The 27,943-nt window shown below is 47.6% G+C and overlaps 1 protein-coding gene across 7 annotated transcripts in view; it reads right to left on the bottom strand.

The window, feature by feature from the left end:
- Positions 1-27,943, bottom strand: part of COBL (cordon-bleu WH2 repeat protein) — a 260,231-nt gene that overhangs the window by 218,209 nt on the left and 14,079 nt on the right. For 4 of the 7 annotated variants that reach the window (XM_060157506.1, XM_060157508.1, XM_060157509.1 and 1 more), the window contains exon 1: positions 19,468-19,661. The exons of 1 other annotated variant lie outside the window; for it this stretch is intronic. In XM_060157506.1, the coding sequence (XP_060013489.1) occupies positions 19,468-19,646 (179 nt within the window). In that variant the 5' untranslated portion in view covers positions 19,647-19,661. Of the gene's footprint in view, positions 1-19,467; positions 19,662-27,943 lie in introns of those variants that run through there. 2 more of the 7 variants (XM_060157504.1, XM_060157505.1) reach the window with 2 other exon arrangements.

Genomic DNA, 27,943 nt, shown 5'->3' with positions numbered 1-27,943 from the left:
GTTCTCCAGAGTCTCGTGGGGAAAAGGGGGTCAGGGAACGCAGGGTGCATTTTTGGCAGCGGACAGAAACATGTGGCTAGCTTGCTTTTGGCTTACTTCTAAAAGAGACAGTGTTTGTCGTTGGATAAATAGAGATAATGCAAATGCAAATATTCCGGGGAGAAATAACATACTGATGTCAAGTTAATAACGGTTGTCAGATCCTGTCATGAGACTGCAGTTTACTGGGAGAGTATTTTTAGAGAAAGTAGGGTGCTGAAAGGGGAAAATATAGATAGAGAAAAGAAAGATACACAAACGGAGATCTGAGCCCCAAAGGTCTTCCTCAGTATTAGCTGATGGCAATTCACTCAATACTACTATGTGCCGACCATGGATTTTACTGTTCAACTTAAAAAAAAACCAGGGGCTTCCTTGGTGGCGCAGTGGTTGAGAGTCCGTCTGCCGATGCGGCGGACACGGGTTCGTGCCCCGGTCCGGGAGGATCCCACATGCCGCGGAGCGGCTGGGCCCCGTGAGCCATGGCCGCTGAGCCTGCGCGTCCAGAGCCTGTGCTCCGTAGCGGGAGAGGCCTGCGTACCGCAAAAAAAAAAAAACAAAAAAAACCCCAGAAGACTAGCAGATTTGAGAAATCTGTAAGTGTGTATATGTGTGATCCCAAAATTTAAGTCTTATTAATTTTTGGTAAAATTTAATTATTACAGTAGAGATACTATGGGAGCTCATTAGCTATAGACAGGCCTCCTTGGCACCAACCTAAATCCCATTTATCTTTATGGTACATGCGACGTCCTTGTCCCAGAAATCCTCATGGGATGACCCATCAGATCTGGTTCATGGCTGTGCGGGGGGTTCAGTGCATTGGTCCACAAGCTTTGGTGTATAAATTATGAACCACCTAGAGGGCATCTGATAAACGTGGATTCCCTAGTAGAGTCTGATTCCTGAATATTTAAAAAGCACCCTGGCTGGCGCTGAGCAGACTTTGAGAACCTCTTGCATGAGCCAACAATGGCGAAGCAAGCGGCAAGAAGGTGGAAAGACAGCTCTGTATTGTGACCCGATCAACTTCGTGAACCTCAGCCTACCTTCTGTGAGACTTATATCCAGGTCCTTAAAAAGGATGGACTACGATGAAGACGTCCAGGAACAGGTACACTAACAATGGGCGTAAACAGTGGACTTGACCTGGCTTCCTCTGGTTCAAGTCCAGCCGCAGACGGCAGGGACAGCCCATCTCAGGGGTCAGCAAATTCCTGTCCCCTGTGTTTTCCTGTGGTCAGCAAGCTAAGAATATTTTCTACAATTTTTAAATGGTTGAGGGAAAAAAGCAAGATAAGAATAATATTCCATGGCATGAGAAATTACATGAAATTCAAATTTCAGTGTCCATTATTTATCGGATAATAAGTCTTTAGTGGATCCCAGCCACACCTGTTTTTTTACATACTAAACGCTTATGTATGTAAGCTCAGTGCTGAGTGGGCTCCGCAGAGACACACAGTCTGAAAACATGTGCTATCTGGCCCTTTTACTTTGAAAAGTGTGCCAACTCCCGACCTGTAGGATACAATCCAAAAGCCTTTCAAGGGCACAGAGCCCTCGGGATCTGGACATGCCAGCTTTATAACCTCACTCTCCCAGTGCCTCTTCATCCAGTTTCTTCAGCACTTTCTCGGAAACACACGACTGTCCTTGGAGCTGGTGGGCTGCCCTCTGGTGAGCAGCTCACTGTGGTTCTGCCAGCTCGGGAATACTCTACCCAAGAGGTGATTCTGTTATCCCCAAACTGCTTATCCCAGCAGGACCTAACTATTTTGATCACGTTGCTTAAAGAATACGTTACAGAACATAATGAGTGTAAAGAGACAAAATATGATTATTTTCGCGTAACCTAAGATAGATGTTTAAGGAAAACAAAGTTAAGTTGCTATGAATGAATGAATGACTGGTTTACTTAGGTGATGGAAAGTCTAAGGACTAAGGAGGAAAAAAAAATGTGTCAGTCCCAGGAGGGTTCTGCACTCAGATTTTTTTTAATTGAAGTTGATTTCTAATGTTGTGTTAGTTTCCAGTGTACAGCAAAACATATATATATATTCTGCTTCATATTCTTTTCCATTATGGTTTATCACAGGATATTGAACATAATTCCCTGTGTCGTACAGTAGGATCTTGTTGCTTACCTATTTTATATATAGTAGTTTGTATCTACTAATGCCAAATTCCTAATGTATCCCTCCTCCCCACTTTCCTCTTTGGTAACCATAAGTATGTTTTCTACGTCTGCGGATCTATTTCTGTTTCGTAAACTGCACTCAGATTTGATCGAAATTCTTTTTAAGTTCTTAGCTGATTTTAGAGAATCCGAAGCTGAAAACCATAAGCAGTGAGTTCTGGGTGTGACCCTCTATCTAAAGATTGCAAAATACACGTAAATGCATATCTTTAGAACATTTCATAGTTTCAACTCACTCATTCATTTAAGCGATCAATCATGATCCCACTCCGGTCAGATCACTGGTTTCCACTATCACAGGCCGGCAGTTCCCTACACTCCCCGCTGTTTCATGGACAACTTCTCCCAACAGGGTCAATTCTGTCCCCGTCCTACAGCTAAGGGAGCTGTGCTTGGCTTTCGGTCGCTTGCCCGGGTCTCATAGCTGAGACGTGGTACGTTTACGTCCAGCCCCAGACAGCCCGACTCTGGGAAATAGCATCCTCAACCACTCCGTGATTCCGACTCCAGAGAAGCCAGGGCTAAAAGATATTCTAAATTATAAGATTTCTAAATATTTTTGCTATCCAACACTCCACCATGGGCTATGAAAAAAAAGATTCACTTAAATTTGGAAGTTTGAAAAGGAAAATTCAGATTAGGGACAATTAACACACTCAGGAAAGAGACTTATCAGAGTTCCATTCCAGATGCTACACGTCAGTGAAAGTGTGTTCAGGCATCTGAACGCTCAAGCCCAGGGCCAGAGGAATCCACTCAAGTGATGGTTTTCTGATGTTTTCACCCCAAAGCCTGCACTTTGGGAGTCTCCACAGGGCAAGCATGTGGGCAGGGTGCTAACAGGGGTCTCAGTGGCCCCACTGCCTGCAGTTAGAGGAAGAAACTGCACAACTTGGTCTGGCAGTCGGGGAGCCCCTCTCTGTACCTCTGCGTCTGAGCATGCATCTATGGGACACATAGCAAACACCACCACCAACAACAGCATTCTCTTTTCTGGGAACAAAAGTCAAATCATACGCAACTGTAATGCAACCTCAAAACATAAAGCTAACCTATGTTGTGAATTTTTAATGTATATTCTAGCTTGTCACAAAAGTGTTTGGGGCAATACGGCAGGCACCACTATTTAAAATCCCCTCTTTACCAAAACAATAAGCCCATGTCTGCAGTGACAGCCCTAACCAGGTACTGAGGCCGACTTACCTTCCAACACTCACTTCCGGTTTTAGAAGGGAAACTACCACCCACAGGCAGCTCTTGCATCCTAAGCAAATGGGCATAGTTATAGTGAATGGATTCACCTGGCATTTAACATCCAAATGAGAAGTTTCAGCAGAGAGGCAAACTAATTTTACCTATTGGAAAATAGTTCACTCACTTAATTCAATAACCAAATACAGGGAGTTCCCTGGTGGTCTAGTGGTTAGGATTCCAGGCTTTCACTGCCACGGCCAGGGTTCAATCCCTGGTCAGGGAACTGAGATCCTGCAAGCCGCACCGTGCAGCCAAAAATAAATAAAAATAAATAGGTGAAGTTTAAAAAAATAATCAAATTCAAATCCAAAAATACTTAAACACTTCAGTGGTTCTGGAATTCCAACACCTCACAAAACCTAGTTTAGCTATTTCTATTTAAAGGGTCACTGAATCACCCCGGTTCGTGGACCCCGCCCTCTTGTCTCTAGGACACCAGCTCCACCTGTAGCAACCGGACGTCCATCACCATGAAGTACCATCTTACCCAGACAGTGATTCTGGCCGGACCCTCTTCTCCTCCCTCACCTGTCCACTCTGTGTGTCACATCACGTCCCGGCCTCAACACTGCCTCCTTCACCATTACCCCCAGCCTGTGCCCCTCCTGTTTAGGGCCCCCTCTCCCGCTAAGCAGACCTTCGCAAGAATCTCCAGCAGTCCCCTTCTTGTCCATGGTCACTGCTGCCTCTCTAAAGTCCGGTTTTTAAGGGACCTCTGAGATAATTGTATTGAAAAGAATTCTTCTCTGATGCAGACAACTGGACTTGATTTTCAGCTCTGCATTTTTGTATGCACTGGTTTTGTCTGATATGGGAAACACCAATACTAACAAATTAAATAAAAAGCATCTGGCTGCACTTCAACTCTTTAATGCCCGAACCTTTGATTCCCGAGCGACAGAACAGTGAGGAGTGATGCGGGCAGGGGGTCCAGGGCGGGGGGCGGAGAGTGGAGGCTAAGCGTGCACCCTCCAGGTGCATGGCGGCATCGACCGAAAGAACCTGCACAACCTAAAAGCCGAGTTATCTTTTATTCAGCGGACAGCACTGAGCACTTAAGCCTGGCACACAGGCTCTCGGGTAGCACTGAGGGACTGCTCTGAAGAGACAAGGGGGGAGCCAGGATATACAGGAGTTTTTGCAACAAAGACCAGGTAGTGGGAACATCAAAAGATTACCGTTAATTAAAGAAAACCAGACATCTCAAGTTAAGGAATTTAGCGCTTTTCTATGCATCTAAGGGAAGATGCATGAGTCTGGGCTCACTGACATCATCCCTTTGACGGGCACCGCGGCTACCTGGGGCCAGTGTCCCGTCTCTTCCCAACCTGAACCTCTTCAGTGATGAGGAAGCTGTAATGTGACGGCCTGATGGCTGCAACACCCTTTGTGTACTGATACGGCAGCAATGTTGTCTTTTTCATTGATAACAGCAACTGGGCACTGCCAGGCCTTGGCCATGGGAGGGGCCAGGGAGGCAGGCCCACCCCAGGACCCAGGACACGCCCAGCTGCAGGAAAGGCCTGGTGGCACATCCGGGAGATGCCAGAACAAGGCTGCATTTGTACCAACTCTGTTTATTTGCCTCTGCAGTAACACTGTGTGAAGCTAAAGGACATTCTCAACATCTAGGTACAGGACTCCCTTTGCACAACGAGAATGTTTAGACTGTCGGGGGACCTACCCCCACTTCCAGATCTAGCTGACGGAGTCACACCCAACAGGACTGGGCTGCCCCCCGGGTCCTTGCCCGTGTGGCTCCCACGTCCATCGGCCTCCCCACTTTTCAGAGCAGATCTGTGGGGAGGGAGGGCTGGGGAGTGAGGCTCCACCAGAGAAAAGGAGTCGAGCCTCTTCTCGAGGAAAGGTCAGAGAAAAACAAACCAGTACCCCACCATCAGGGAGTAGATTGGCAAGCAGAGACCTGGGAGATGCAGGGGCACAGGCAGAGGGGCCCATGGGAGTCACGTGGGAAACTTGCAAAACTCCAGGGGCCCAGGCTGCCGGGACCCAAGTCCCTTTGGGAGGGGGCCCTTGTCCAGCTGCGACGCACCTAGTCAGCTGGGAGCTCCCTGAATTCTGCATGCATCCCTCCCCGCCAGCCCCGCAGGCATCTCCCCCACTACTCCAACCCCAGGCCAGGACAAAGTTATTCAAAAACAGTCATCCAGCGGTTAGAAATTCCAGCTGTCACCTCACCGTGGAAAATAAAAGCAACTGTCTCCTTGTCTTCCGAGAATGTTCATGGACCCTGATGACCTGCTGGAGCCCAACATGCCCCCGCCCCCCAGTTGTATTTTCTTTTTCCTCTCATCTGTCCCCGCCCCATGGCAGAGGGATTTGTGGGTTTCTCTGTTTTAACAAAGAAGCCCTTATCACCTTCTTACGTACCCTTCAAGGGCAGTAAGCTCCCTTCCTTTTCCTAGGAAACGCTCTTTGTTTCTACAAATAAGACACTGGGATAAACACAGGAGGAAGTGTCCTGTGAAGAAGCAAACACCCAGCAGCTCAGCTGGTGAAGCTCATAATGGAGGACGTGCACTCAGACTCTGGGACAGCGCCTCATTTGGGTGACAAGAAAGCGGGAATTCTAAGGAATCCGTCTGAATTAGAACTCAGGATCTGGGCTGGACAGCCAACAGCCGGGAGCAGCACATTCCAACCTGTGATAAGATGTCCTTTACTCACTCAGGTCACTGCGGTAGGCAGGCTGGAGTGTCCCCCGCAGTAGTGTCCACGGGAAAGGGCACCTGCGGGAAGGGGGTCCCCGTGGGGGTGGCCTGCCCTTGCCCCTCAGGCCTCACCCCCCTGCCTTCTGTGAGTCTGCAGGGAAGCAGGGGCTGGACGCGGTGTGGACCATTCCCTGAGGTGCCTGGGGCCAGAGCAGGGGTGGAGGTCCCCAGCCCTAGAAAGAGTGTGGCCTCCAGCACACAGGGCAGAGGGGGTCATCGGAGACTCAGGAGTAAAGAGGAAGATGGGCCAGATAAGGACGGTAAAGTGGAGCAGAGGGTGCTGCGGAGGGTGAATAGCTGGTGCTGAGTCAGGGACACGTCTAGAAGCTCTGACCCTGCCCCCCAGATGGCTCCAGCAGGGCCCCATCGCCAACCTCTGCAAAGGCAGCAGTGGGGCCGCACCATAGGCCCAGCAGGATGGGGATCCCTGGGTGAGGCTTCCCTGCTGCCATGACAACCATGGATGCTCTGGTCCAAGCAAACGTTGCGCTGAGTCAAAAACTGCCAGGTCTGCGCTTGCGAAGGTCTGGGCCAGTCATTCAGCCTGAGAAAGGCCGCGACCCCTGCCCACAGCCTGAAGGGTGCGACTGCACCTGAAGTCCGCAGCTGGGCCTCTGCGCCTCGCTGGCCAGGTTCACTGTCAGCAGGCAGCCAGCGTTCAGGTCCACAGTCGCTTGCCTGGACTGGTTTCCCAGGACAAGGTCACTAATAAGACCCCCACAAGAAGTGCGTATTGAACCCTCTCCCCCGCAAGGACGCTGATGCAGGAAGTGAGCCAGTAACTGAGCTCATAAAGTCGTGCCTCTGCCTGAAATCGCTGGGGCTTCTTGGACGGCAACAATTCACAGAAATAAATGGGTGAACTGTATGGTATGTAAATTATACCTCAATAAAGCGTTATTTTTTAAATTATGGAAACAGAATGTTTATTTCAATGTAAAGTCTCTACCCACTAAAACTCTAAAGTCCCAAAGTAAATTTCTAAAATCTCTTGAACCTTCGTTGATGTGTCCAACCTTCATCGTTTGGAAAATAAGACTTTTTAAAAGGTGTTCTTCCTGGGCTTCCCTGGTGGCGCAGTGGTTGAGAGTCCGCCTGCCGATGCAAGGGACACGGGTTCGTGCCCCGGTCCGGGAAGATCCCGCATGCCCGCGGAGCGGCTGGGCCCGTGAGCCATGGCCGCTGAGCCTGCGCGTCCGGAGCCTGTGCTCCACAACGGGAGAGGCCACAACAGTGAGAGGCCCCGCCTACCGCAAAAAAAAAAAAAAAAAAGGTGCTGTTCCCTTCCTTTCCTTGCTTTTATTTTCTTGAAAAGGTATTGATTTAGATGGCCTAGGAGGCAGCTGGCGGGGGGGGGGGGGGGGGGGGGGGAAGGAGTGGGACATATGCAGGGCATTAAAGGGGTAAGTACGTCCATCTATGGATGGTTCTGGAAACCAGGCTCTTGGTGTCAGAGCTGGGAGTCAGCCCTGCGGCGAGTGGGAGCTTGGGAGGTACAGCGTGTGCGTATATGAAGATGTGCCCGTGGGTAGGAGGAGGGTAACAGGGAGCGCGTCAGAGCAAATGCAAGTATCGATAACCGGGGAACTGGGATGAGTGCTGAAAGGGATTCTTTGTAGTAAGTGCGCAACTTTCCTATAAACTTGACATCCTTCCAAAATAACCGATTAAAAAATATACTGGTAGAAAATGGAGAAAGGACTATCGAACCGCACAAGGATACTGGGGGTAATTTCCATCTGATTCTTCAGCCAGCACGAGAGCCAGCACCCGCCCCTCCTATCTCAGTCTCTCCAACACCCCGACCTCCCAGCCCCTCCCCCTTCTCTTGGCCCCTGGTTTTTCTGTCTCTGCTGCTCCGTGTTTCTCCAGACTCCTCTGCTCCTTTTTCCTGCCTTCCACAGACTGACCCTCTTTCTTTCCTTCTCCTTCCTGCTCCCTCCCCACCTACCCAATAGAGAACTCAATTCCAAAAGGAGTTAGACTGTATCTTTTATTATTTAGGATGTATAAGATATAAACATTTACAAAGAATTTGAGAAACTTTATAATAATTTATTATTTTCTTCTTAAATAACAGTTTTGGTCACTTTCTAAATTTTAGAAGTATAATGAGTAAAGAGTAGTTTAAAATTTTTCTCTCTGGATAAAAAAACGTAATTTTTTTTTTTACTCTCTATATAGTCTTTTGTTCTCCCTATGGGTCAGTCATCCTTAATTTTAAAAAAAGTTTCTGTGATCCTAATTTGCCTCTGGGACCTATGTGGATATAACTAATAACAAATAACAGATGGACAGACAGACAATGGACAGGTGGATGGACAGATGGACTGCTGGACAGAGAGAAGATGCATCACTCTTTCTGCACTGCAGTCCCAGTGCCATCAAACGCAGGTGACAACAAGGCCACCGTCCCAGGTGGCCACAAGAACTCAGTGTGCTCATGTCCTGTAAACACACACAGCACAGAGCTGCCATGTAAGAAGCCATCAGGAGAGGACCGCGGATGGGCCATCTCCCTTCTCCGACATGCTTTTTGAACCCCTGGCCACACACCAGAGCAGATCAGTTTCATGTTATTTACTGACCTCCTTCCTGCGCCTACATGCTAGGCATGTACAAAACAAGAAGCGCAGCCCCTGGGGACGCCTAAAGGACAATCCTATCTCTGGACCAAAAACACAGTGGCCGCAAACGCTAGCACGTAAATACCCATATCAAATGATAAATAAATTTAGAAGCTCCACGTTCACAGAAACTCTCTCTCTCTCTCTCTCTCTCACACACACACACACACACACACACACACACACACACACACACACACACACACACTCACACACACTCTCTGAACAGGGTGAACTTGATCCAGAGCTTAGCCAACCTGAGAACCAGCCCCAGGGAGAGCACTCCCATTTATGGCCACCTGTCCCCTCCTTCAGCTCCACAGGAGACAACGGTGCTATATTTAGACGGGTCCGTGATTCCAGACACCGAAGCCAGGGAGCACGGATCAGCCTCTTCCAAGCACTCCTCTTCCAAAAGCCAAGTGGCCACGAAAATAATAAAACGACAGCTATAATCTGTAGAACTGGGGGTGGGAGGATGCCTCCACAGGGGATGTGTTTTCCTTGCCGATTTCAGCATGGGGATGATTGGCGATTTCAGCGTCGGCTGGGCTGCTGACTCTTCATATGCTTCCCTGCACCAAGCCCTGCGCCCACGCAGCATGCCGCCTGCGGGAACACTCCTTTCCCAGACACTCGGGCCTGTGAGCAATGGTACAGCTGTTGTCACTCTCAGGTTACCAGCACACCCCACCCTGCGTACCAGCCCAGCACCCGGAGGCTAATGATCACAGGGCTTAGCTTTTTAAAATCCCAGTCATTTACTGCGAGGCCGCACAACAAATTTATGTGAAAGGCATTGCACACGTTTTACATTCTTAGTGAAATCATAAAGTTTTAGTGTTTTAAAAATTACTTACTAAAACCCAGGTAATTCTAATAAGGGATAGAGCCCAGAAACCGTACGGGAGAAACGAATGAACAGCCGTGCCCTAACTACAAAAAACGAAATGAAATGTGTGGCGTAACTGGGTGTACTTCCAAGGGTGCATTATACTTTCTTCGATAATTTTATTTCCTCTCTGTTTTCAAATAAACTGCCTGAAATGTCAACTACATTTACTAGGCCCTACAATTATTATTTTGATAGGAGATGCTTTGACACATGACTTTTTCAATAGACTTTGTTTTTAGTTTCGCAGCAAAATTCGGCAGAAGGTACAGAGATTTCCCAAGTAACCCTGTCCCCACACATGCCTAGTCTCCCCCACGATCAACAGCCCACAACAGAGTGGTACCTTTGCTATAACTGATGAACCTGCATTAGCATCGTTATCACCGAGAAACCCTAGTTTACTTTAGGGTTCACTCTTGGTGTTATAGATTTTATGGGTTTAGACAAATGTATAATGATGTATCCACTGTTGTAGTATCAAACAGAGGAGGGACACTGCACTAAAAATCCTTTGAGCTCCACCTGTTCATCCCTCCTGTCCTCCCCGACTCCCTAACTAGGCAACCACTGATCTTTTCATTTTCTCCATAGTTTTGTCTTTTCCAGAATGTCACATATTTAGCCTCATACAGTGTGTAGCCTTTTCAAATTAACTTCTTTCACTTAGTAATGCATGTAAGGTTCTTCCATGGCTTTTCATGGCCTCATAGCTCATTTCCTTTTAGTGCTGAATAGGATTACACTGTCTGGACGTACCAGGCACATACATCTTAAAAGAAAAAGGAAATGGTTCCGAAGGAATAAACACTCTATGCCCTGTCTCTCCCACTCACTGCAGCTGTAACACCTGGCCGGAAGGCATGGAGCAGCGATTTGAGAACTCTGAGACATAAACTATAACAGGCGAACTGGGGATGAAGCCTGGAATTCACAATACCACCAAACTGGTGCTCAGTTTACCATTTTTTCGAGTCCTGACTCAATGCAGCATGAACTGTACAGAGGACAAAGGCACGGACAGAGTATCTGCTCCCAGGGCAGGGGAGGGGCCCCAGTGCTCAGAGAGAATGGGGGAGGCCCCTGTACACTCACCCTGCGCTCGCGAGCCCAGTCCCAAGCAGTCTCGTGGTGGTAGGGCTGCTGGTACAGTGGGGGCCAAAGAACGCTAGAACTCTGAGCAGCTGTGCTTCTCAGAGGGTAGAGTAAACCCCACTGCTTTTTCCACTCTCTTCTGCTGCTGCTTTGCTCCAGAAGTGGGCAGTCTCAGGAACTGCACCTCGGATCCGGGTGAATAAAGCCCCAGCTTTCTGGCTGGAGCACCAAAAGGGGAAGCCCAGAGAAGCAGACAGCCCTGGAGAGACTGCAGAAAAGGAGGAGCTCAAGAAACTCCATGAAGTCGTATGAACTCCCTGTGGCATCTCCAAACCGCACCAATGTGGATCTGACCCTTAGCAGCAGTCACAGCCTTTGAGAACTGGACTGTAAGACAGACCGTCCCCCGGGGCCCAGACTGGCCACGGGTGGCACAAACGTGGGGAAAATCTGAAAGCATCGTAAAGGCTTTGTAAGCAGAACTGACACTGAAACAATAACCACGGAAAGCTTGGCAGAAATTTAAACTGAACTCAATTGAGTCAACTGCCTGATAGAACAAAAATATCAACATTCTCATAAGACTTAACTAAAAGCCAGAATATCATAACGTAATATTCAACAAGTCTATCCAAATTTACTCATCTCAATTCACATGGGGAAAGGCAACCATCAGACGCCACGGCAAGATGATCCGTAGAGCGGAGCTGTTTCACAGAGACTTTAAAGCAAACGTCACAAAAGCACTCCAAGAAGTAAGAGCAAATACACTTGAAATCAATGGAAACATAGGACGTCTCAGCAAAGGAACAGAAGATACAAAGAAAACGAAAAGGAAATCTTAGCTTTGAAAATACAATAACTGAAATTAAAAACACCTTGGATGGGCTCAAGAGCAGATTCACTGATTTTGAGTATCTGTCCATATAAATTCTCCAATCTGAATAACATAAAGAGAAATGATTGACAAAAAGTACACACAGACTCAGGAACCGATTAGACAACACCAAAAGGTCTAATATGTGTGTCAACAGACCCCTAGGAGGAGAGAAGAATGCATTGCAGAAGAAAATATTTCAAGAAATAATGGCAGAAAACTCCCCAAATTTGGTAAAAGACATAGCCTGCAGATTCAAGAAGTTCAGTAAACCCCATATAGGACAAATATAAACAAAGCTACCCATGAGGATGTTATAACCAAACTATTTAAAGATAAGGAAAAAAAATCATGAGAGCAACAAGACAGATCCTCATTTCTTATATGAGAATGATCTGAACAACTACAGAAACTATAATAGCTAGAAAGAAGTGGGGGAAAGCGCTTTAAAGTACTGAAAGAAAAGAATTATAAGCCCAGATTTCTATATCTAGCAAATATATGCTTCTCGCATGAAGATGAAATAAAGACATTCTCAAATGAAGGCAAAGAGAATTCACTGCCAGCAGAACTGGTCTAAAAAAATGGCTAAAGTAAGTTCTTCAGATTAAATGAAAACAATGAGGAGGAAACTTGGAACATGAGGGGCAACAGAAATGATAAACATGTAGGCAAACATTAAGAGGCGGTTCTTCTCTTCTTGAGTTTTTTACAATACAGATGTAACACATAACCATGGAGAATGCCTATATTCCACATGAAATGATACAGGACTGATTCTAGGGAGACTGTGAAACGTTTGTATATTTCAATCCATACAATTTCAATCCCCTACAATTAAACAAAAGTTACTTAAAAACCACAGTAGAAAAATTAGAATGAGACACTAAGTTTTTTCAAATAACTCGAAAGAAGTCAGGAAAGGGGAAACAGGAATGCAAAACAGGCAAGAAAGGGAAAAAAATAACTAAATTGTTGACCTAAATTTTAAAAAATCAATAAAAACTACAGATCAATGTTTTTCATTCATATAAATAGTTTAATGGAATTTAATGGTTTGATGCTATGATTTAATGTGAATGGTCTAAACACTTCAGCTGAAAGATGGATTATTCAAATATATACTGTCTTCAAGAAACTTACTTTAAGTATAATGAAATAGGTAGTTAAAGTAGTATTATGGAAAAAATATACCATGCAAATGTTAACCCAAAAAAAGCTGGAAGGGTTATGTCAATATGAGATAGAGATAATATGTCAGAAAATTCAAGAAAATTACCAGGGATAAAAAGGGATATTACACAATAATAAAGGGATCAATTCGTCAAGAAGACATAAGAATCCTAAACTTCAACACACCAAACAAAGACACTTTGAAATACATGAAACAAAAACTAACAAAACTCATCAGAGAGATAGACAGATCCACAACTAAATTTTGAGACAACAGTCCTCTCTTGGTAATCAATATAACTAATACACAGTCAACAGGATACAGAAGAACTGAATGACACTATCAACCAACCAGATCCAATTGACATTTCTGCAACTCCATTCAACTGTAGCAGAAAACAGCTGTCCAGTGCACATAGAACACTCACCAAGATAAAACATCTCCTGGGTCACAAAACAAACCTCACCAGATGTAAAAAGAATTGAAGGCATGTAAAATATGTTCTCTAACCATACTGGAATCTGACTAGAATCAATAACAGAAAGAGAACCATAACATTTCTAAGCACTTGGAAACTGCTTGTATTATAAATAATATACTTATAATAATCCATGGGATATAAAGGAAGTTTCAAGGACTTGAACATAAATGAATAAATAAATTAAAATTGATGGGATGATAACAAGGAAGTGCTCAGAAGAAAACGTATTATAGTATAAAATGCTTATTTTAGAAAAGAAATGTCTGAAATCAATAATCTGAGTTCCACCTAATTAAAACAAGAGAAAATAAACGGAATCATGGAGAAGTCAGATAACAATAAAGATTAGAGCAGGGCTTCCCTGGTGGCGCAGTGGTTGAGAGTCCGCCTGCCGATGCAGGGGACACGGGTTCATGCCCCGGTCCGGGAAGATCCCACATGCCGTGGAGCGGCTGGGTCCGTGAGCCATGGCCGCTGAGCCTGCGCGTCCGGAGCCTGTGCTCCGCAACGGGAGAGGCCACAACAATAAGAGGCCCGCGTACCGCAAAAAAAAAAAAAAAAAAAAAAGAGAAAATGACAACAAAAGTTGGTTCTTTGTAAATAAAATAAAATAAATTTGTAAAGCAAACAAAGTTGATAAATATATCACAAGAGTGATAGAAAAGAGAGAAGATACCACTTAGTAATATGAAGAACTATAAAGAAGATATCACTATAGAAACCACAGATATTAAAAAGAATAGTAAGGGAATGCCCTTCACAGATCCATGCACACAATTAAACAACTTACGTGAAATGGACCAGTTCCTCAAAACCACAAACTACCAAAATCTCACGGAAGATAAAATGGATGATTCAAATATACTTGTTTAAAAATTTGAATTTGTAGTTAAGAACACGTAAAAGGAATCTTCAGGCCCGTATTGCTTCACTGGCAAATTCTACTAAATATTTAAGGAAAAAAAATTATACCAATTCTACCAAATCTTTTCCAGAAAATGGAAAAGGAGGAAACACATCTCAAATCGTTGTATGAGGCCAATATTACACTAATGCCCAAACCAGACAAATACATCACAAGAAAAGAAAACTAAGTACCAATACCCCTCATGAACACAGATGCAAAAATCCTCAAAAAATATTAGCAAACAGAATCAGGGATATATAAGAAGAATACAGCACAACGAAGTGGATTTTATCTCAGGAATACAAGGCTGGTTCACTATTTTAAAATCAATAAATGTAACTCACCATATTGACCATCTACAGAAGAGAAACCACATTAACATATAGATTTAAAAAAAGAAAAGCATTTGGCCTAACTCAACATCAACAAGTCTCAGCGAACTAGGAGTAAAGGGAGCTTCCTCTACAAAAAGCCTCCAGTTGTATCATACTAAATAATACTAAAGGCTGAATGCTTTCTCCCTACGATCAGGAGCAAGGCAAGGATGTAGACTCTCAGTCCTCCTAGGCAACCTCAAACCAGAAGTCTACACTGTGCAATAAGAAGAGAAAACATAAACAAACGAAAGCCATAAAGATTGGAAAGGAAGGAATAAAAATATATGTATTTTCTAGGCATACATAGTCAATCCTGAAGAATCTGCAAAAAATCAAACCAAAACAGAAACCTCATACAATTAATAAATGAGTTCAGCAAGGTCACAGGAGACAAGGTCAACACACAAGTCAATTCTATTTCTACACAACAATGAAAATTGGAAACTGAAGTTTCAAATTCCACTTATGATGGTTCCAGAAATGGAAAATATGTAGGTATAAATTGAGCCAACATAGATGAGATCTATCAATATATGCTGAAAATGACAAGAAACTCATCAAAGAAATTTAAAAAGACCTAGACAAATGAAGAGATATATCATGTTCATGGAGCAGAAGACTCAAATTGACTTACGGATTTAACAACATTTCAGGCAGGATTTATTTTGTAGACATAGATAAACTGATTCCAGAATTTTTATGGAAAGGCAGAGAAATGAGACTAGCCCAAATAGTTTTGAAAAAGAAGAAAGCTGGAAGAATCACATTACCCTGTTTTAAGGCTAAATATAAAGCTACAATATTCAATGGTACTGGTGAAGGAACAGGTATAAGTCAATTAAAAAAGATAAAGAATCAAGAAATAGATCCACAGTGGTACAAATGAACTTATTTACAAAACAGAAACAGACTCACAGACACAGAAAACAAACTTATGGTTACCAAAGGGGAAAGGAGGGGAGAGGGATAAATTAGGAGTTTGGGATTAACAGATACACACTACTCTATATAAAATAGATAACCAACAAGGACCTACTGTATAGCACAGGACACTATACTCAATATCTTAAAATAAACTATAATGGAAAAGAATCTGAAAAACGATGTATATACACACGTATATATATGTATATATGTACGTATATATATAGTATAATTGAATCACTTTGCTGTATACCTGAAACTAACACAACATTGTAAATCAACTCTATTTCAATAAAAAATTTAAAAAAAGAAATGGATCCACCCAAATATGGGCAACTGATTTTTGTTTTGTTTTTGTTTTCGTTTTTGGCGGTACGCGGGCCTCTCACTATTGTGGCCTCTCCCGTTGCAGAGCACAGGCTCTGGACGCGCAGGCTCAGCGGCCATGGCTCACGGGCCCAGCCGCTCCGCGGCATGTGGGATCTTCCCAGACCGGGGCACGAACCCGTGTCCCCTGCATCGGCAGGCGGACTCTCAGCCACTGCGCCACCAGGGAAGCCCAGGGCAACTGATTTTTGAAGAAGGAGCAAATGACAGTCTTTTCAAGAGCTTTGTTGGAACAACTGGATGCCCTATGCCAGAGAAAGAAGAGAGCACGACAAGGAGGGGAAGAAGAACTCATCTAAATCTAACGCCTTATATAAAAATTAACTCAAAATGCATCACAGAGCTAAATGGAAAAGTAAAAACATGGGAGGAAATCTTCATGACCTGGGGTTAGGCAACAGTTCTCAGACATGGCACCCAAAGCATGTCTAAAGCATGAAGTGTAAAAAAAAAACCCAAAAAACAAAAAAATGGTTTTCCTCACAATTTAAAACATCTAATCTTCTAAAACACTGCTAAAAGAACAAAAAAACAAACCACAGGGAGAAAAATACCTGCAAATCACATATTTGAGCAAGGATTTGTATCACCTTAAATGACGACTCTTCAAAACACGGTAAAAGAAAATGAATAATCCAATTAAAAATTGGATTAAAAATCTGGTCAAAAGACCAGAACAGAGATTTCACCAAAGAAGATCTATGGACGGCAAATAAACACATGAAAAGTGCTCAACATCACTAGCCATTCGGCAAATGGGAGTTAAAACCATGATGTGGTTCCACTCCACACCTATGAGAGCGGCTACAGGAAAAAAGTCTTGAAAATACCAAGAGATGGTGCGAATACAAAGCGATTGGACGTCTCGTATCTTGCTGGTGGGAATGCAAAATGGTACAACCACCCTGGAAAACACTTTGGCCGTTTCTTACAAAGTTAAACATACCCCCTCTGACCCAGTCCAGGAACGTTTATTGCAGCTCAATACACAATCACAAAGCAGTGGAAACAACCCTGATGTCCTTCAATGGATGGACGGGTAAACAAACTGGGTTGGATCCACACAATGGGCCACGACTCAGCGGTGAAAGTTAAATGAGCCGCTGAGACACGCAAGAAGTCGAATCTCAGAGGCGGTCGCTGAAAGAAGTTACTCTCGAAAGGACACTCACTGCATGAGGACATTTAGACGGCGTCCTCAAAAGACAGAATGGTAGTGATGGACAACAGATCAGTGGTTGCCAGGGAGAATACGAGGGAGGCTGGGGGGGTCTTGGGGGTGATGGGACTGTTCTGTGTATCCTCGTTGCAGGGCTGGCTGGTTGAGCAGATCTATACGTGTGGTTAAAATTCAAGGAACTGGACACCAAAGAAGTCAAGCTGACTCTGCATGAATTTAAAAAATAAAATTTAGAAAACACAAAGAGAAAATAAGAGCTGGATTCAGGTTGCCAGTCTTCACGATAGATGTTCATGGAAAATCCTTCTTCCGCTATCCTGCTCCCAGAACCTTCCAGGCCAGCGTCAGGTGTCGGTGCTCCATCTGCCCTCACTTCACACACACACACACACACACACACACACACACACACACACACACACACTCACTCATTCTCAGGGCCCTGGTGACAGCAGTACCACGTGAGAGCAGAAAACCAATCGGTTTGGATTTACAGACTGTAATCCCGATTCTCTGACGCTGGGAGGATAACAGAGAAAAATGCCAGCTGCCTGTTACAGGTGGGCGTCAGATAAACGGTGCTGATGTGGGACTCACTTACACTAAAATACATCCCTTGTTTATCTGAAAAATCACACGACAGGCATCCCGTATTTAATTTGGCAACCCTAGGTCGTTCTCGGTGCCCCCAGGCCGTGGCACCCTCGGGACCGCCCAGGCGGGTGGGTATGAAGTGAAGCGGTCGGCCCGTGGGGACGCCCCCCTTGCTTGGCCTCAGCAGGATCAGGCCACAGAGGTGGGGCTCTACAGGCAGCCTCCCCGCCAGGTGCAGAGCCCAGGGCTCCTCGGCCCCTTCATCTCACCCCTACCCCAAGGGAGAGCTGCTGTTTTGTGTCCTGCTCCAAAGCGACGGCTCCAGACCGTGCTTTGCCCACCACCCCAGGCTCACGGTCAGACGCCCAGCCTGAGGCTGTGCGACTCTGAACGACTCTCTGCGTCTCCCTGAGCCACACGTAAACGAGGCTAGTAGGACCCGTCCTGCTCTCCCCATGGGCCTCCGTGGACAATGGAAACTCGGTGCCGGCCAGAGGGATTGGCAAAGGGCCCCTCAAATGTCCACCGTTCTCTTCCTCATTGTTGAGAAGTCACCCCACCTGCTCACCAGTCCATCCGTTCTATCTGTGACACGCGTCTCCATCCGCGCCAACAGCCTGTCCACGGGCTCCGATCACAGCCTCTTCTTCTACCTGGGCCTCCACGGCAGCTCCCACCTCAGCCTCCCGCCCCAGCCTCTCCCTCCCCATGGCACCAGGGCTGTCTGCTGACAGAGCTGATGAGCTTCCAGCCCCCCTCAGCAGCCTAGCAGATGGAGGGGCTCTAATGGGCAGCACGAAGCCCACCATCCTTCCTCCCTGGAGAACCAGCTCTCTCGTCCTTCCAGAAACAGGCCGTGCTCTCGGACACCTCCGTGCCTCGCTCCTGCCATCCACTGTCCCCTGGCACGGAAGGGCCGATCGTCCATTTCCTACCCATGGCCTCCCAGGCGCACAGACACAGCCCTGTCAGCGCGTGCCTGGAACGTGGTACCCACGACATGGCAACCACAGTGACCCAGCTCCATGACAGGCTCCTCCACTCTGCCAGCAACTGACCTCACACTCCACACACAGTAGGTGTGCTAACAACGTGTGTCAGGTAGAAGCGAGCATCTCCGGCAAGCCACGGAAGGTAGGTGGGTAGCAGTGACCACAACTAACCCCTGCGAGTAATTAATGATCTCTCGGTGCCAGGAAAAATGACGCCTCCTCTGAGGAACAGAGCTTGTCTTCCTTTCAGTGATGAGAGCTATGGCAATCAGGGCTTCCTTTTCTGCCCAGCTTGTCAGAGACACAAAGACAAAGCCAGTGCCCCCTCACTGCACGTAGACTTGCTTTCATGGCTGGCATCCCCTGCCCCCCTCTGCATTCCCCGGCCTGGTTTTCTCTTTCTGTTTTCATTAACCTTCCTGCATACAGGCCCTAGGCCAAGGCTGCAGGGAAACTGATGAGACACAGAGGAAACGCACGTGGCAGGGCAGGAAGATGGTCAGAGCAACCGTAGAAAGTGCGGGGAAGTGATCGCCCCAGCGAGCAGCAGCTGGAACCGGGACGGACCACGTTTTCAAGCCGAACCAGAGGGGCAGCATTTGTGCCAGGCCAACTCGTGCAACTGAGCAGACACGACGGGATCGCACACGGCATCCAGGAGCGGGGGTGGCACTGGCCAGTGCCCTACTCCGAGTCATGCCAGGACACCGAGGGCCACCAGCACGGCTCACTGACCTTTCTTGGTTGTTAGTGGATGGGGAATGTGGGTTGTGAAGCGACAGGCAAGGCAGATGGATTGGGCTTCCCTGGTGGCGCAGTGGTTGAGAGTCCGCCTGCCGATGCAGGGGACGCGGGTTCGTGCCCCGGTCTGGGAAAATCCCACATGCCGCGGAGCGGCTGGGCCCGTGAGCCATGGCCGCTGGGCCTGCGCGTCCGGAGCCTGTGCTCCGCAACGGGAGAGGCCATGGCGGTGAGAGGCCCGCGTACCGCAAAAAAAAAAAAAAGCAGACAGATTGATGGCCAGAGTCCTTCCCGGCAGAGGTTCCCTGAAACCCGAGAGGGCCCAGCTCGGGCCGTCATCTGGAGAAAACCGTTCCTGGGTCAGTCACAGAGTGACCTGTGCTTGTCCTCCCAGCCTGCCTCAGCCCAGCAGCCAGCGCACCCCAAATCCTGGAAGCATGGGCGTCACCTTTTCTAAAACTCCGAGGTGACGGGTCAGATGTCACAGCCCTGGGTGTGCAGCCGTCCCTACTACTTCTTCCCTGGCAACCTCAGCTTCCCCCCAATCTCTCAGATTAATGATTCAAATGATAACACCAAATGCCAGACCACACTTCCCCGAAGATGCCTGGCAGCTCCCGTTCAGCCGTTCCGCACCCCTTCGTCCACGTGAACACCTGGCCTCCCTTCCATGCGCCCTGGAGCACATGCTCCATCACCCCTTGCTGCTCTCTGCCAGGCCGGGGTCCCTCACCTGCACAGGTGGGCACACAGCACATACCCCCTGATGAAAGCTGCGAGGCTGGGACCCTGACACGCACAGAGGGAGCTGGAGGGACAAGAAGAGGCAGGAAGGACAGGAAGATGCTGCCGTGAAGGAACCAGGGGAAATGAGCTAGAATGAACACAGTTGCAGCCGAACTCTTTGTTTGACCTGTTGTCCTAACCAGTAGGTTCAGCTTAAGAATCCCTTTTGTAACTGTTCCAAGTTACCTTGAAGACAATCTGGGCAGTTGAAGTAAGGACAGGAAGTTCACTGCTAGTAGGGAATTACTGTTGGTTTTGTTAGACATGATAATGAGATAATGGGCATGAACAAGTCACCCTATTAGTCAGTGATGCCCACAGAAGGATTTGCAAACGAAGGTGAGGGCTTTGCCCATAAAACAATCGAGCCAAATAATACAGAAGTTTAAAGTTTTTAACGCACGATAATGGGCACAAATGGGCACCTGCGTAGGGCCCACCCCCTGCGCCCACCCATTATGCTGTTCTCTGCTTTTATGTATGTTTGAATTCTGCCATCAAATTTTTTAAAAGGAGAAATACTCCATTTTTGTCATTCCAAGTCATCCACTGAATGGAATTAGCTGAATCATCAAATCGATTGCTGTTCATTACTGAATTTAGGGCAGTCCCCTGAAAAGTGATCTAGTCTAAAATTCTCTTTTTCTTTTTTTTTTTTTTGCGGTACGTAGGCCTCTTACTGTTGTGGCCTCTCCCGTTGCGGAGCAGAGGCTCCGGACACGCAGGCTCAGCGGCCATGGCTCATGGGCCCAGCCGCTCCGCGGCATGTGGGATCTTCCCGGACCGGGGCGCGAACCCGTGTCCCCTGCATCGGCAGGCGGACTCTCAACCGCTGCGCCACCAGGGAAGCCCTCTCTTTTTCTATTTTTAAGGTGGATACTATTTAAAAAGGAATGATGATCATGTGAAAACATTGCTGAATCAGAAGCTGTGAAAGCATTATTCAGCTACTTCCCGGCACCCTGTGGTTTGCTCAGGGCCAACTATTCACACTCCCTGCAAGCCACTCCACCTGCACCCCCGTAAAGAGGGCCTGGACCCCACAGGGATGCCTCGTACCCCAGGCCCAGGGCACCCCTGCAGGTGAGGCTAGTGATCCTGGCTGGACGGATTCCATTTCCCGCTGAGTTAAGACAATTACTGAAGAAATAGCTGCTAACACATTTGATGCTCCCAGGAAAAAATTTACATTTAAAATTTAATGAACTTCGCACACACTAGAACAGTGAAAACTGAAGACGGACCCAGCGACTGTAATTCTCCACTGCGGGTGGAGCGCAGAACAGTTCAGCAGCTTGGAAAACAGCTGGGGGCTTCTTAAATGGTAACCACACACCTACCACTCCGCCCAGCCGTTCCACCCCTAGGTTGTTACTCAACAGAAAAGGGACCTATGTCCACACCAAGACCATAAATGAGTGCTCACAGCAGCTTTATCTGTAGTGGCCAAAACCTGGAAACAACCCAAATGTCCATCAACAGGAGAACGGACATGCAAATTGTTGTAAATTAATAAGTGGAAACAACCCTCCTGTCAACAGAGGAACAAACCACAGAAATACCAAGATATAAATGAACATCAAAACCATTATGCTGGGGCTTCCCTGGTGGCGCAGTGGTTGAGAGTCTGCCTGCCGATGCAGGGGACGCGGGTTCGTGCCCTGGTCCGGGAAGATCCCACATGCTGCGAAGCGGCTGGTCCCGTGAGCCATGGCCGCTGAGCCTGCGTGTCCGGAGCCTGTGCTCTGCAACGGGAGAGGCCACAACAGCGAGAGGCCTGCGTACCGCAAAAAAAAAAAAAAAAAAAAAAAAAAAATACCATTATGCTGAGTGGAAAAACTAGACAAAAAAGAGTGTGTTCCACCCAGTGCCATGTAAAGAAGATTCTAGAAAATGCAAACTAACCTATAGTGACAGAAAGCTGACCAGGTACGGGTAGAGGGAGAGATGGGTTGCAAAGAGGCAGAAGGAAACTTTGGAAAGTGAAAGAAAAACCCTGCATCTGGATTGTGGTGATGGTTTTCCAGGGTGTAAACATATACCAAAATTCATCAAACCATATGCTTTAATTACGTGCAGTTGACTGTACATAAATGTACCTCAACCGGTAGTTATAAAATTCAGTACATCTTCTCAACCGCACAGAGGAGAAAAGAATAAATTCCCGAAAAAGAGCCTCATCTTCAAAATACTGAGAAGAATAGCGTGAGTGAGACAATGCATAACTGAGGTCCAGAGGCCACTGGCTCCAGCGCTAGTTACTCCCTGCTGAGTTCAGGGTCTGAGGTCAGGACAGTGTTCTCAGCATATAAAATACACCTCCTCCACCTGGAGCAATTTGCCTACGTTTTCCATCAGTGAGGATCTACCTTAGTCCTAACTTTGTCTAAATAAAGGTTTGCTATCTTTTCTGTATCTGATCTTACTAGCCCAGGATATATGCATACTCTTATATCCCCTGCAGACCTAGCACTGTCCTTGCACGTGGTCTGTGCTCAATTTCTGTAGAATTAAGTTTCACCTGTGTCCCTTATTCAATTAAAGTTATCAAAATTGTCCCTTTTAAAAAAAATAACAGCCCCAAGTAAATGGGACCAGAGAAATACTCTGATGAGCGCCCGCCCTCGCAGGCAGCGCTGCCGCAGGCCTGCCCTGTCACCACATGACTGCCGGGGGTTTCTGTGCAAGGTCAGGGCCCACCCAGAAAAACAAACATGACAGCTTGGTGGCAAGGTGCCTGCACGCTCCCGGGGTCCTCAGGTCGGGGTCCTCCTCGGCTACCACGTGCCACGCGCTTCCTGCAGGGCCGCTCGGACGACGTGTCCAAGAGCTGCCACCAGAGCCAGGTAATTTGCAGTTCAAACTGATATCCTCGACTCTGGTGTTGACTCTTCTGAATAGTGTCCGGTCCTGACAGCCTCCCAGATGTCTGCACTTCTCCACCCCTCTTTATCCTCCTTTTTGATCATGAGGAACAGAGAGCTCCCCATTGAATAAACCTCTGGGTGTCTATTTACGTGAACTAATCTTGGTGTGATATTTACAGCTCCTCCCTCCTGGCTGCTGAGGCGTCTAGAGGCGTGTTATTATTTAAGAACTGCTTCAGCAGAACCATTTTCTGAGAAGGCCTTTCATAAAAATAAACCTGCCTGATCTCTGCCCCGCCCTACAAGCGGGACTAATTGCTCCTTCTTTTCTGGGTGTTCCTGCAGCACTCTGTACATACACACCCCTGTCATAGCGTTTGTCATCATGACTCATTTAGAGGCCTGTCCTTCCTTCTACTCCGTGGGCTCTGTCAGGTCAGGGACAAACTGTCCACACCCAAGAGGCCAGCCCACGGATGAATGAGTTTTCATGAATTCTTGTTCTTAGAAAATCATAGCTGATTAAATGAATAAATCTTTAAAAGGGTCCTATAGGGCTTCCCTGGTGGCACAGTGGTTGAGAGTCCGCCTGCCGATGCAGGGGACACGGGTCCGTGCCCCGGTCCGGGAAGATCCCACATGCCGCGGAGTGGCTGGGCCCGTGAGCCATGGCCGCTGAGCCTGCGCGTCCGGAGCCTGTGCTCCACAACGGGAGAGGCCCTTGTACCGCAAAAAAAAAAAAAAAAAAAAAAAAAAAAAGTGTCCTATATCAGTAAAAATGGACCATTTCGTTTTAAACACCCATTGTCGGGAGGGTAACAGAACACCAACTTAGCAGAGTAGATCATACATGTATGATTTTCACCCAGTACGTGGGCAGGGAATGTTGTCTGCCATTCCAGTTCCACAGGGATCAGGCCACTGCAGCAGCCCCCACGGTCCACCCTGGGGGGATTCAGAATGGAGAAAAACAAGATACTGGCTCCTAGATAGTAAAGATGTGAATCTAAGGAATAATTTCAATGAGCCCAAACTCTTGCATCTTCCCATACATGGAAAAACACTAAAATCATTAACTTGAGATGTCTGGTTTTTGTGATTAGCATTAGTCTGTGGATGTTTGACTACATGTTTTTTTTCCAGCCAAAGCTCCAATATATCCCAGCTTCTCTGGAGCAGTTCCTCAGAGCGAACTGAGAGGCTATCTCCTGGGCTACAGTCCTCAGTAAGATCCCCGAATAAAACGTAACACACAACTTTTAGGTCTTACGTTTTTCTTCAGTCGACAAGAAAAACAAGAGTCTGTCCTAAGATGCTGGAAGATGTTTGATGAAAAAGATGTTTGGTGAAAAACATTGTTTAAATGAAGCTTGTCTTTACTTCGTTTTTGGTTTTGTACCAAAGAATCTTTTTACGCCATTTAAATATTTCATGTCTTTTTTGATCAACAATTTATGTTTCAAGACAAGTAATTCTGCAGGAAAACAACTAGATAAGTGACCCCGCAAGGGTTTGACAGAGCCTTCTGTTTCATGGGGGATGCTTGCGAAGGCTTTATAACCATTTCCAGGTTGCGAAGTTGCCGATGACTCACAGCTAGAGGCTAAGTATAGCAGGAGTGCTTGCCTGCAATCTGGGCCTGAGTGGCGTTTTCCAAGGCAACTGGGTTAAACCATGTGAAGTGTACTGAAACGTAGACAGAAAGGCCTCTGAAGAGGAAATTATGTAACAACAATTAGAACAATTGTGCTAATCGTGCTAATGTATGTGGTTCTTTCAGACGAAACAAAACTTTAGCTCCTTGAGAGCTTGAAACAGTGTCTTTATTCAGGCCATTCACTTTCACACTGGACGGGAGGATGAACAATGCGATGGATGAAGGGACGGATAATCTTTACCCAGGACTGGACACCTCAGCCACCTGGGAGCTCCTTCAGTCGAGCCAGGAGCCTGGCTGCCTGGGGCGGGGGCAGAGTTGGCAGTTAAGAAAGTCCTATATTCCAGAGAACTTCTGCAAATCCCTATCCTTGACAATGCAGTGAGGCAGGAAAGAGGTAAGTCAATGAGAATTACAGGAATTCAGATTTTGCTGATTTTCTCCTCTCTTTCTTCCTAAGGTCGCAAGTTTCCAACTGGGTGCAGGAGGAATAACCCCCCTGCCCATGGGCCCAGGTTCCAGGGGGCACTGGCCAGCAGCATGCCTGGTACCTCTCCAACCCAGCTGGAGGGTCTCAAGGAACACCGGCCTATGGGCCTGGGCCCTGCTGATGGTGGGGTGATGGTGTGGGGACAGCAGGAGGCTGGCAGAACTGCTGCGAGAATGACAGGACATGTCCACAGCTGCAAGTGCCCAGGGAGGGGACATTGCGTTGCTTCCTGGCCACAGGCCTGAGGTCTGTAACCCTGAGCAGGTAGGTTAACCTGTCTGGGATTCAGGGTCCTCATCCCCGAAATGATGACAATAACGGTACCTACGTACGTGTCTATTGAGAGGGGTAAATGACACAATGCACAGCAGAGAGCCTGCAGGCACCCTCACACCACATCCACAGACCAGAGCTGCCGGTCTGTGGCCAGGTTTGGCCAGCCCACTTCTGTGATGTCCCAGCAGGTCAAACTGCTGTGAAAGCTTCTGGACACTGCAGACAGCTCCACAGACCACGCTCTGAGGAGCAGTGGCCTCAGGCCTGCTGCAGACACAGGATAGGTAACTCTGGCCCTCAAACCCCGGTTCACTGGCCTTGCTTCTTTCTTCCTTTGTTATTACAAGTGTCATATTTGCCTTCGAGTCAGACTTAAAGGCGTGGGTCCTGAGGCACAGACGGCCGACACGCTGGCCTGGTCCTGACGCTAAGCCAGACAGAGCAGCACGTGCTCGGCAGGCCTGGGCCTGACTCCCCGAATCCCGTTACCACCCCCTGTGTGATGCGGGATACAGGCTGGGGCCACTGCCTCGAGGATGAAATGGGTGCTCGCCTTCTCCCAGAGGCCCCGGCTCCAGCCCACCCTCGGCCAAGGCTCCCTTTCTCCTGAAGCAGCTGCGTCTTCTCAGCGGGCCTGACGTCACCCAGCTGCTCACACCTCCTAGAAAACTGCCCCACATCTTCCCCTGAGAACTAGAACTTTCTTCAGGGCCCACAGCGACCTTTCCACAAATATCTGAACCATGCACTGCGGGGTAAAGAACTACACTAGGCCCTGTGTCCCTGGGTTCACATCTGGGTTACCCATGCCACCCATCTGGCCCTGGGTTACCCATGTCACCTAGCTGGTCACACTCCTTAACCTCTCTGTGTCTCACCTTCCTCATGAATACCAGGGGAAAGAGCAGCCCCTCTTCCGGGCTGTTGGAAGGATGAAGTGGGGTGACACACAGCGGCACTGTAAACGGTGCCTGGTAAACACCCGACCGCCCGTGCCCTCCCTGAGCTGTTGTCGCAGTCTCCACGCAGCCCCCACCCTCTAGCCTCACCCACAGGCAATACTAGCATCTGAGTGAGTGAGTGAGTGAGTGAGTGACTTTCTGCCCAGCTCTGCCGCCTCCGCCCAGGTCCGGCGCCCCAGGTCTCGGGGTTCAGAGCCTCGCCACCCGGAGCCCGGGGCACCCAGAGTCAAACCTTCCTTTCCACTCACAGGGCTGGAGGTGAGGTCAACCTGGTCCCTGGGCCAGGTCCATGGTCCCTCTGGTTGACCCAGCCAGTTCCCAGACACTCCCCTTTCCTCTCTGGCTTCTCTGCCATGCTGGCCTCGGTGGAATCTTCTAAGAAGCAGCTCTGTCCATGGGGATGGAGCTCTTCTTCTCAAATCCCTTTGACCGATCCCCCAGTTCTTCAAGATGAAGTCCAGACCCCCGGGCTGGCCCTGCAGACCACACGCTGTGGTCCCAACCCATGGTTCAGGCACTTCAACGTGCCATCCTCTGTTCCCTTCCGTCCTCCAGGGTGTGTCCGCCTGCCAGTTAACCCCATGGGGGTGGGAACGGGCCCCTCACTCACTCCTGGCAGCCCCTCCCCTGGCACACGGACCTCATCTTCCACCACCGAGACACACTTGATCCACTTTTCCACCCAGCTCCAAATCTGACCAGCTTTTCCTCATCTCCTGGCTTCAAACAGGGGCCCTCCTACGGTCAGGGCTGCAAGACCTTCCTTTATGTTGGTTTTAGCTGCTCTCCAATGTCTTGGCTTGGCCTGGTCCCCTCTGAGTCCTCTTCCCTGTGCTCAGAGATGTTTATGAAATAATTGTGGGCAGTTTGCTACGTAGACAGGCCAAGATCTGGCCTCGCCACCAGCATAATGAACAAGGAGGGGTTATCTAAATAAAGCAAGGATGCCGTGATTTCCAGCCGTCAACTGGGATGAGAAATGCTACTCCAAGATGTTCTACTGCTAATGCGAAATGAGAAGACCATTTTTTTTTTCCTGAAGAGCCCCAATTCTGGTGATCACCGTGCTTTCAAAACTAGGAACCTCACTGAGTTCATTTTCACTCCAGTTCACTGGTCATGAACTGCTGCTACTGCTTTTACTACTATTTTAAGTGAAGACCTGACACAGGAGCCAGAGCGCGGCTGTCAGAGGGGGTCACAGTCAGCTGAGGCCATCACAGTGACTCATTTTCTGGCATGTGCCTAATCATTGGCTCGATGCTGCCAACGCAGTGCCGAACCTATGACAACAATACACCACTCAGAGGCTGCATTCTTCGAAATAAGCTATTGTTTCCACTGCTGTGATACAACCCTGTACTTCACAAACGAGCGTGTTTGAAACTACGGTCATCAGTGGATGTTTTCCCAAGCCTCATTACACAGTTAA

This window comes from Lagenorhynchus albirostris, chromosome 8 (assembly GCF_949774975.1).
Source record: "Lagenorhynchus albirostris chromosome 8, mLagAlb1.1, whole genome shotgun sequence".
Lineage (NCBI taxonomy): Eukaryota > Metazoa > Chordata > Mammalia > Artiodactyla > Delphinidae > Lagenorhynchus > Lagenorhynchus albirostris.
The sequence above is the reverse complement of the archived record's forward strand: the minus strand, read 5'-3'. Positions and strand labels throughout refer to the sequence as shown.